The sequence below is a fragment of the Arachis ipaensis genome, chromosome B10, assembly GCF_059453495.1.
Source record: "Arachis ipaensis isolate K30076 ecotype BB chromosome B10, ASM5945349v1, whole genome shotgun sequence".
NCBI classification, from domain to species: domain Eukaryota; kingdom Viridiplantae; phylum Streptophyta; class Magnoliopsida; order Fabales; family Fabaceae; genus Arachis; species Arachis ipaensis.
This window is the reverse complement of record NC_142435.1, coordinates 141313847-141325313: the sequence shown is the minus strand read 5'-3', so window position 1 is coordinate 141325313 and position 11467 is coordinate 141313847. Positions and strand designations below refer to the sequence as shown.

Below are 11467 nucleotides of genomic sequence, written 5' to 3'. Positions count from 1 at the left end.
TAAAAAAAATTATTTAATATTTTATTATATAAAATTGGATAAAATGGGGATGTTTATTAATGTATACCGGTCAATTAGAGGGAGATGGGAGAGGTAAGTATAATTTATCTATTTATGAAAGGAAAAATAAAAAAGAGAAATATAATATAAATATTTGAATAAAGTTTTAATTAAATTAGGTTTTTAAATTTTATGTATCAATTAAATTTGTTTCCCAAGTTTATATTGCACCAAAATAGTATTTAGTCTATTTTGAGCCTTGACCGTCAATTGACAATTGACATGGATTTAATGACATCAAGACGAATAATGTATCAGGGTCTATCTTGTAATGCACATTCATTAATTTAATTAAGACACCAATTTGATTCAATATTTTATTTGATATCTTAATCTTTAACAAAATTTTTTGACAATTATACATATACATGATACCTATACAAAAATAAGAAAAATATGTACTATAAGCAGGGACATATCCAAAAATTTAAAGAAAAGGTTTTTTTTTTTTTTTTTTTTGGTTTAGAGCCTAATAACTGGTTGAATTGCTGGTTTTTTGAAAATTAAATTATCAATATATTAATTATTCAGATATCACAAGAAATTATTAAATTATATATTTAAATTAGTCCCTGATTATAAGACTATTACATGCCATTTTTTTAATATATATATATATATATATATATATATATATATATATATATATATATATATATATAACTTTCTTTATAAAATAAACAAATCAAATTTCTCAAGTAAAAAATTACAGAGACTAATATGTATAAATGATTTGTTATTAAAAACTCTAAAAAATTGTTAAAATTATTTAAAATATATATTTTTAAATAAATTAAATTTTTGAATTTTTAATAAAAAATTTTCATATGTAACACGTCAAAGTGAAGACGTATGATTTATCATGCTGAGTTAGCTATCAAGTTCAAGTGCATGCATTTGTGTGTGAATTGTGACTCGGTGATTCAACTTGCCTTTCAAATCGTTAGTAGTCAGCTATCACTATCAGCATTCATTGATTAACTTTTTCAATGAAGGTGGTGAATGGTGATGAATTGATAGTTACTTAGTTGGATACCGTGTAAAATAACTTGCATCCGGGGTGGTAAACGGAATTACAAATATGAATTTCTGAAGCAACGAAAAATATATATAAAGCAATGGAGGCTAAAATTTTTAGATGTGGATATTTTGAATGTGAAATTAAACAATATTTTATTATTTTAGTATTTATACTGTTATGATAATAGTATAAAATGTTATTGATGTTTTGTTAAAAAAATATTATTTTAATTATATAAAGATAAAATATCACTGACATTTTGTAAAATTTTAATTATAAAATAAAGTATCGTTTTTGTGTTTGGGATAAATCTTAAAGTTGTCTCTAACGTTTAAATCGTCTTATTTAAGTCGCTAATATTTTAAAATTGGCTCAATATTGTCATACCGTTAGGGATCTGTTAACAGAATTAACGGCAAGATAAAATTGAGACGATTTTAAAACGTTAGGGACGTAAATAGGACGAAAAGTCGAAAACGTTGGGACAAAAACGATATATAAAAATAAATTTTAATTTTATCCTTTAATAATATTAATTTTTTACTGTATATAGTTATTCAATCATTTTTTAATCACATCTAAGTAAATTACACTTAATCACATTACTTTCATTCTAAATAAATTAATTTTTTTATAATTTTACTTTTAAAGATTTTTACTCTTAAATATTAAAGAATTTCAATATATTAGAGATAAAAGGTACAATTTATACTTTATTGTATATGTATCATTTTTTTTCTTTTTCGCAAATTTATGTACTAGTTATTTTACAAAAATTTCGTGATGAGTAAAAATCTTTAAGAGTAAAATTATAAAAAATAAATTTATTTAGAATAAAAGTAATGTGATTAAGTTTAATTTACTTAGATATGGTTAAAAAATAATTGAATAACTATGTATCGTAAAAAATTGATATGATTAAAGGATAAAATTAAAATTTATTTTTATGTATCGTTTTTATCCCCAATGTTTTCGTCCTATTTAAGTCTCTAACGTTTCAAAATCGCCTCAATTTTGTCCCGCCGTCAATTCTATTAACAGATTCTTAACGGCAGGACATCATTGAGCCAATTTGAAACGTTAGGGATTTAAATAAGACGATTTAAACGTTAGGGACAACTTTAAGACTTACCCCAAACGTTGAGGACAAAAACAATATTTTACTCTTAATTATATATAGACAAAATGTTACTGACGTTTTGTAAACACACATAACAATGTATAACACATAATTTAGATAATCTTTAAAGAATTCATCAGTCATAATCTAATATACAAAAATAAAAATTCAGCAATGGATACATTCAAAAAATATATGCGAAAAATATTTAACACCTTTAGAAACATGAAGATTTTTGTTAAATATTTAACTATAGAATTCATATCAATAATTAAAAAAAAAAATTATACGCGTACCATTTATAAAAAGATACTATTTGATGACATCAATATTTGTTAAGGTGAAAATTTAGGTGCAGTTAATTTGATGTAAAGTTGATAGTTGAGAACGATTAAATAATTTGATTGATTTGACTAAATTTTCATCTAACAATTCTCAATTATCAATTTTATGTAAAGTTGACTGCACCTAAGTTTCTACCATTTTTTAACAACCAATAATATCATGCATTATGGCACCAATATATATATGAACAACCAATAAGTATTTTAATTTCTTTGTTTTTTTAATTACAAAATAATTTAAATATATAATTAATTAATAATAAATATATTTTTATACAGATATTAAGATTGTTTGGTGTATAAATAATATACTACTTAATAAATATTAAATAAAAAATATGTTTACAATGATTTAATCATGTAATTTTGTATAAAATAATATTAAAATTTTAATTTATTTAAATAATTTATTATTTAATTTCTCTAAATAAATGTCTCAAATAATTCATATGCTATGTGCTCAATTCTCATTTTTTTTTTCTCTCTTATTTCTTTTTAGTAAATTACAGATCATATTATTTATGAAAGATATTTTGTTTTAGTAGAAATATTCACATGTCATTGCCAACAAAATTTTCAAAGATTTTTTTTTTCATTAGAAAAATTAAATTCAAATGATTGGAGATTGAAATAAACACGAGCACTTAATAACAATTCTTTCCTTCAGAATTAGTAGCTAAGCCAACATTTGGTTTCAAAAATACATACAAAGAGAGGTAGATACATTAGTATACGTTGTTTGTTTGTTGAAACACAAGTTTTTGATAGATATATTATGTTAATATATAAATACACATAAAATATATATATATTTAGTATTTTTTTTTAAATATTGAGACACGGAAATACAATCAATTAAATATAATTTGTTATATTTTTATTTTTTATTAATTTTTATACTTTTATTCTTTATCAAATTTTTATATTTTTACTTTTTATTAATTTTTATAAAATATGAATTTTTTTTATTTTATTGTGTCTTATTCAATATTTACCAAACACAATATATATACATTAATAATTTGTGTTTATGTATTTATGTTTATATCTCTATATTTTTGTCTCAAAAAAGACATAAACCAAACATTGTCTAAATTCTTCATCAACCTATTTGACTAAATCTTAGAAAATTATTAAAATCTCTAAACCACCTAATAAATATTACTTGTTGAGTATTATATATATGAATTCTATGTATATTTTAAAAATAAAAATTATTATAAAATGGATGAGTTCTAATATCTATGGATATTTATTTAATTAAAAAGTTAAAAGAAAAATATTTTTATTAGATAAAAAATGTCCCCACAAGAGTGTCTTTAGGTTGTTAGAAACAAAACAAGCCACAGCACATAAAACCACCATTTGCAGCTGCGGCATTACCAGCCGCAGAGAGAAAACCAGGTTCCATACAAGACAACACAACACTTTTAGATTTGACGTCATTCATTACATTAAATTAAATTTTTTGAACAAATTTAAATTTCAGGAAAATATCAGAGATACTTAGTTTATTTTCGACTTTATTTAAGTTCATATTAAAAAAAAATTAACTACTACAGCAAAACATTAACCACTTTCATTCTATAATTTTATTACCATATAATTATTATTTATTAGTATGTATATCTAATAATTAAAATTTGCTTAATATCTGAAAAATATAAGATGACCTTAACAAAATGTCAAAACATTAGACAACATTATTTCTAAAAATTTGTGTTGTGTATATTTTATTAGTTAGATGTCAATATTTTAGATATGTAATTTTTAAAAAAATTGTTTTGTAAATAAAAGTTTTTGTATTATACATCAAAATTTTTATATTCTAATTTTTTAAATATATATAAAAGAAGAAAAAGATAATAATAATAATAATAATAATAATAATAATAATAATAATAATAATAATAATAATAAAGAAGAATGAAGAATGAGGAGAAAAACAAGAAAAGAAGACATTGAAGAAGACTCGCGACCTCTAAGGTAGCGTTTGTTTTGAGGTACTGAGACAGAGACTGAGAGACTGAGACTCAGTATTGTGTTTGTTAGTTCAGAGACTGGTACTAAAATTTCTGTCTCTGTCTCTAAAATTTCAGTATTTCAGTACCTCCAAAAAGTAGGGACACAGGGGACTGAAATTTTTAGAGATGGAGACTGAAACTTTAATAACATTTTATACCTAAAATACGTTCATTTCAATTAATTAATTCCAATTTTACCCTTTGTACAAATTAAATTAGAATTTCATTCTTGTTTTAATTCCTGTCTCCCATTTTGCACCAAACAGAATACTGAGATTTATTTCAATCCTTGTCTCTTAGTCTCTGTCTCTCAGTCTCAGTCTTTCCGTCTCTGTCTCTCCACCAAACGCTACCTTAGTGAATATGAAGAGATTATGTCATTTGATGTATAATTCATTGGCTTGTCACAAGCTACTATGTATATTTATAAATAAAAAGTTATATAGATAGTGTTTATTAATACATTAATAACAATAAAAATATTTTATATAAAAATAATAAATAAAAATGATTAAATAATAATAATAAAAGAAAGAATCCCAATGGATAGGGGGCAAGTGGCTTGGTTGTGTTGTATATTAATAGATGATGAAAGTTGGGAGTTGAACCATCACTATACAACTAAGTGTAGAACAAAAGCACTACTAACTAACTATCTATCTATCTATCGTACATAACATCCAATTCCAATGCCGACAGACAGCCACTCGCCGGCGCGGCCAACCATCACCCTGCCGCCGCGTCCCAGCCTGGAGTCCTTCCTGTCGTCGGTAGGAATAAGCCCCGGTCCCATGACTCTGGTGTCGTCGTTCTTTGCGGACGACTACTCCCCTTCACCTTCTTCCTTCTCTCAGCTCCTGTCGGTTACGCCGTCTCCTCTCTTCACCGTGCCACCTGGCTTCAGCCCTTCCGCCTTCCTCTTCTCCCCTACTCACCCTCAGGTACTTACATACTCTCTAATCTTTTATTAATTATCTCTTCATTTCTGTCACTTCTATTTCACCCTTTTTCTTAATAATATTTATTTCAATTATTTCTTAGTTAAGTTATTATCGACAGATTTGGTAATCGGAATCGGAAATGACTTGTGCTTCGTCGGATTAACAACTTATTATTATTGTTGAAGAATTTAATTTTTCATGCACCGTCTAGCTGTCCGTACAATCAATCGCATTAGCAAAATTTACTAATTTTTAAATTTATTAATTAAAATTTTATTTAAATATATAAATCTGATGGAATAATCCTCAAAAAATCTTTATACTGTTAGGATAAATCAAAATTAAACTCTGCTGCGAAATTATTATAATTTATCATTTTTTTACTGTGCTGGCGGCGTTTTGACTTTTGACTTTATCTTTGGCTTGGGTCAATTGCTGTTGCGGCCTTGCGGGCTAAAAGCTGAAAATTGTCACCAACTCGTTTTCATCTTTTTGTGTACAGTGCTTTAGCCGAACAAAAGTAAACAATAGAAAGTTGCGGATAAGACATTTGTGGTGGAAATTTCTGAATTCTAAGTTAAGAAATAATTTCTTGGAAGTAAGTCAACAAGGAGAAAGAAAGTGCTTTTTGGTTTCTTTGTTTGTTCCAAATTTTTGTTGACTATGGAAGACAAATGACAGCATATTAGTATGGAATTTCAATGCTCTGTCTTTACTCTTTACACTGCAATTTTTGTAGTATGTGCTAGAAAAAACAAAAACAAAAAATTGTGTTGCAAATGCTTTGCATTTGAAGTATTTATAATCTAAGAAAATAATGACTGGGTTTTTATTATACAATTGTAAGTGGATGCAGGATAATGCATAATATTGCAGCAATGCTGGTCATTCTGCTGGGAAAATTTCTCATTGTTATGTATCAATGTGATCTATTTTCCATGAGGGACAGTGGATATAACAACCGTGACATTCTTATTATATCTTCATTTCAATATATACATATACAGAGCCCCTTTGGGATGTCACATCAGCAGGCTTTAGCACAGGTTACCACTGAAGCTGTGATAGCACAATCACAAGGGCAAATGCAGATTGATGAAGATGATGCTTCAGAGAAGAATGTAGAAGTATCTATGTTTGAAACTTCTCATATGTCCAATAATGCTGACAAGAAGTATCAGCAGCCTTCGTCCGTGGTGGCCGACAAGCCTGCGGACGATGGCTATAACTGGCGAAAATATGGACAGAAACAGGTTAAGGGGAGTGAGTTTCCACGGAGCTACTACAAGTGTACACATCTGAGTTGCAATGTGAAGAAAAAGGTTGAGCGTGCCATTGATGGTCACATAACAGAAATCATCTATAAAGGGCAGCATAACCATGAAAAGCCTCATTCTAATAAGCGTAATAAAGATAACAATGATTCAAATGAAAGTGTAAGCATTCAGCCTAAGTCTGAGTTGAGTTCACAAGGTTGTTGGGTTGGAAATTCAGATAGTTTTGGCAAAGGCTTTTCTGATTGTTCGATCAGCGAAGACTTGGGTGGTGTAGATATGAGGGAAGAAGAAGGAGATGATGTTGAACCAAACCCCAAGAGAAGGCAAGTTTCAGTTTCACCATTTTTATCATCATTTAAAATGCAGGTTTCTAGTTATATGTTTCTTCATGTCTTAGGCTAGTTTTGTGTGTTGCAGGAACATTGATGTTGGGGTTTATGAAGCACATCAAACGACTGTGACAGAACCCAAAATCATTGTCCAAACAAAAAGCGAAGTTGATCTTTTGGATGATGGCTACAAGTGGCGCAAGTATGGGCAGAAAGTGGTGAAGGGTAATCCTCATCCAAGGTAATAATCACTGTGTGTCCTTATAAAGATTTTCATATTTGAAATCAAATCAATAAAGTACATAGTTTGATTGTAGTAATAGTGATGAAGTCAAGGTTTTCTTACTTACAAGAATGGTTCATTGTATTTTCTGCATTTTATAGTCATGAGTCAAATTTTGTTCTCCAAGAAACAATGGTTAATCCCTTCAATTCCTTCCTATCTTTCATATGTAACCGAATAGAAGACAGAACTTGTAATGCAGAATAAAAAATGGAATCCCTGAATTTCTTGAACTTGTTTAGAACTATCATAACAGTCTAGCATACTATATTTGACATTCTAAACTTTTATGCTGTTTTTGATCTCACGAATAAGCTTTTCGAACTACTTAGTTAGATGAAAAATGACAGTGACACTTCTTTTTTTGATAATGCTACTCCACCCATCATTTTTTTGCATTGTGTGTTTGTATAAAGTTGTAGAAGAAAGAAATGACATTATCAAAATAAGAGCGACAATATCTATTTCCTAGTTAGATTATTCATATAATCTTGTATGTAATGTGCCTATTTAATTTCATTATAAGAAACTGATCGATCTTTTTCAGATCTTGCGTTAACACGAGATGTCTGTGCACTAAACTGATTTTACTTTTTTTTCCCTTATAAGAAACTTCTAATATAGGGATTCAAGTTGTGTTTAATTTTGCTAATGCTGAATTTCCATGAACAGGAGCTATTACAAATGCACAAGTGCAGGGTGCAACGTGCGAAAGCACATCGAGAGAGCTTCAATGGATCCTAAAGCAGTGATAACAACTTATGAGGGAAAACATAATCATGATGTGCCTGCTTCCAGAAAGAGCAGCCATAACAGTTCAAAGCCGCATAAAGCGGTACCTGAGAAGCAATCGGATATGGATTTCGAAAACAGCAACCAAAGACCGATACATTTAAGCTTGAAAGAAGAGCAAATCATAGTATGAATGAAACTATGAAGTTAGTTATAGAACTCACCTGGTAGAGAAGGACATTGTGTAGAGGGTGATCGAGAAGGCAATATGTAAATTATTAATTTCTGTTTGTTGATACTAGTTGTTCTTAAGTATGATTCTAAAACTAAATCTAATCCAATTTTTCTCCATTACTCCGAAACCACTTAACAAAAGAAACTAGTGGAGCATGTGCATACAGAATTCAGCAAATCAAGCAAAAGACCAATATTATAAGTAAAATAAACATCCACTTTTCAAATGAACGAACCATCCGCAGACATAGTAAAATGAACATCCGCTTTAGTTGATAATAAACATCTAACAAATTAAGAACCTTTATTTAATTATTACATTCTTAGTTAATTAAGCCAAATGTAATTAGCTTGATTCAAGCACAACCAAAATTAGTTTCAACCAATTATTTAATTAACTCACAAACCACGTACCAAATCAAGCAAAAGACCAATTATGTAATCAAAACAAACATCCGTACACAGGCACATGTTTTTTTTTTTCCAAGTTGAGTCCAATTATTCAAAAATAAAAAATAGTCTATAGGAGGAAAAAATTCCAATAATTCAACTAAATCACAGAACATCTATTCCGAACCACTGTATCTATTTCTTTGAGCCTAATCCATTGCATAAACATCCATTTAAATATAAAACCATAACTATCACTAACCTCTTGTAGTAAAAAATGATGTTGCTGAAGTTGGCGTTGAACTGCGGCTTGCTTGGTGCTGCTGCTGTTGTTCGGTCTGCTGCACCCGTGGAAGGCGGCGGCGCAACCTGGACAAGAGTGCGGCAGCGTAGGCGGGAGAAGGGAGATGAGGAAGAAGAAGCTCCTCGGAGATGACTGTTGCTGGTGAGGGAGTGGGGGGACGGCGATGATGGGGCTGCTGAGAGGAGAAGCGACAACGCTGAGGCTGGCTGATGAGGGTCGGAGTAATGTCGGTGGATGTGGCAGGTGATGGAGGGAGTGGCGCCGATGAGAGGGTTTGGGAGAGTGTGGTTGCGGCTGTCAATAGGGTGAAAAGGGCTGGTTAAAATGTGAAATGTGAGAATAGGGTTTTGGTAGGTAACTGGGGAGTGGTTTTTTTTTTTTTTTTTTTTACTCTGTGGCTGGGATTATAGTTCATTTTTCACCATCTATCTATCTATCTACTTATCTACCTATTTACTTAATATATTAAAATTGAATTTTTTTTTTAACTAATAAAGATGAGTAATAAAGATGAGGTGTTATCTTTTTATGAGGTTTTTCCCTCCAAAATAAATGTACTATTTTCTCTTTTACTCTCGGTCACTATCTTCTCACCGTGCAAGAAAATGAAATCCAAATAAACTAAATGATGATGATTAATGTGATAAGAAAGGATTAGGTGTCATGGTTATTGAATGGAAATGAATTCAATATAAAACTCAAATACAATATCTATCCCTCTGGATAAAATAAAAACCCTGAAGCAACAAGGGCGAGGAAACTCTATAAAAACAACAGGAATCACAAGTAAATCTACTAGTCGTCTGCATTTTCTAACTGAATCTTCGAACCTATGTCATTGAAAGGGTGGAAGATTTTGGGGTGAGAACAAACCACACGTTCTCAGTAGAGAATGGAAATGCCATAAAAGTAATGAATTTAATGCAAATAATTAACTTACTTAGTAAAACTATTTTGTTAAACCTTTGGAAATACTTTTATTTCTACTTTAGATAAATAATTACTTTTCTTTAAATTTCTAAACTCAAAACAAATTTTAATCACAAAATTAGTCATACTAACCATCTCTCAGCCACATAATCATATTTCAACCACAACATCTCACCTCAATGCATCCGTGAACTAACAGTACAAGTAAGGGATTCAAACCAACATACAAACAAGTCAAACAGCACAATCACAGAGAAGTAATACAAGCAAACACAACCAAATACAAATATGCAAACAACATGATGCATATCTATTCCTAATGCAGGCCATGAGCTCATGTGTCGGTTGCCTACCCGCTCCCGACATTACCCGGGCACAAGTCCCAGATATGGCTTTCTCGTTCTCTTTGGCCCTAGAGGCAATTCAACGGATTATCTGTCTCCGGTCGGGCTTCTATCAACAAAAGAGAAACAGATGGGAAATGAGCATATCACGATCATTCCTCTATTCCCTCTGGTCCACCCGATATCCATTCCTTATATCTCGGCTGGCCTATACCCATATTTGCCTTATTTCCCATGCATCCCTCCTTCCTCGGATCCACCCCTCCACGTTGCATTCCTTGCCCCGCCGATGAATTACCTCTAGTGGACAGATGGCATTACCAAGAACCGGAGATGGGACAACTTCTGCATTTTTGTTTAGGGCTTAACCACACTAAGATTTTTTCAGTCTAATAGCTGTAATAGCCTACTGCATTTACTCTCTAACGCGCCTGGGAATAGATTCCACGGTAAATTGCAATAGTCAATAAGATCTGAGGCTGTCAAAGCTCAATTGCTAGATTTCGTTCTTGTGCTTATAGGCTATTCAACGGCTGAGACTTCGTCCCTAACATCCTTCTCTAAAGGGTAAGAGGCTACCTACCTACTAATATTTCACTCTGTAGGGCTTGGTAACAAATCATATAAAGACAGATTTCCGAAAGGAATCATAATCTCATCCCTTGTTGATCAATCACAGGATGGGATTTAACAAAGGCCAGGAAGTCAGAATTGATCTTTCCATTTAATCTATTTCAACACTCTGATTACTTTTGAATCTTATCCGTTAGAAGCTATAGGCTAAGCTATTGAATAGGATTCCGTCCCTCATTCCTATGCTCTAGTAGGCCGGGAAATGCTACCAGAGATTAAGATGGAGGACTAGCCCGCCGTTTTTCCTCGATATCTTGAGTTAGGAAAATCGGATATAGAGAAGGCTACGGAGAAGCAACTATTTAGATTGTTTCTGATATTCCTCTTGGCGCACATTCCCGTTCTTTGTAAGATCTTGTGGTCAAGGGGCTAATTGACTCGCATGCTTACCGCGGAGCGGAAGTTAGTACTTAAGCGGACTTAGCCGCTGATTGAACTGATCTCGAAGCGAACCGGGTTGCTAGTACGGCGGGAAGGGTAGGATTTGAGGGGGCAAGGAGT

The 11467-nt window shown here is 30.9% G+C and overlaps 1 protein-coding gene across 4 annotated transcripts; it reads left to right on the top strand.

Annotated features, from left to right (window-relative positions):
- The first annotated feature begins 5163 nt into the window (after positions 1-5163).
- Positions 5164-8482, top strand: LOC107622739 (putative WRKY transcription factor 3). 4 transcript variants are annotated; one of them, XM_021113199.2, is made up of 5 exons: positions 5176-5510; positions 6013-6108; positions 6518-7110; positions 7205-7357; positions 8072-8468. In XM_021113199.2, exons 1-5 carry the CDS (start codon positions 5259-5261, stop codon positions 8322-8324), a joined length of 1347 nt encoding a protein of 448 aa, XP_020968858.1. In that variant the 5' UTR covers positions 5176-5258; the 3' UTR covers positions 8325-8468. The 4 variants fall into 4 exon arrangements, with proteins under 4 accessions (XP_016180236.1, XP_016180237.1, XP_020968858.1 ...); XM_016324750.3 differs by lacking the exon at positions 6013-6108 and having other exon boundaries at positions 5164-5510; positions 8072-8482; XM_016324751.3 differs by lacking the exon at positions 6013-6108 and having other exon boundaries at positions 5174-5510; positions 6367-7110; positions 8072-8482.
- Positions 8483-11467: the final 2985 nt, after the last annotated feature.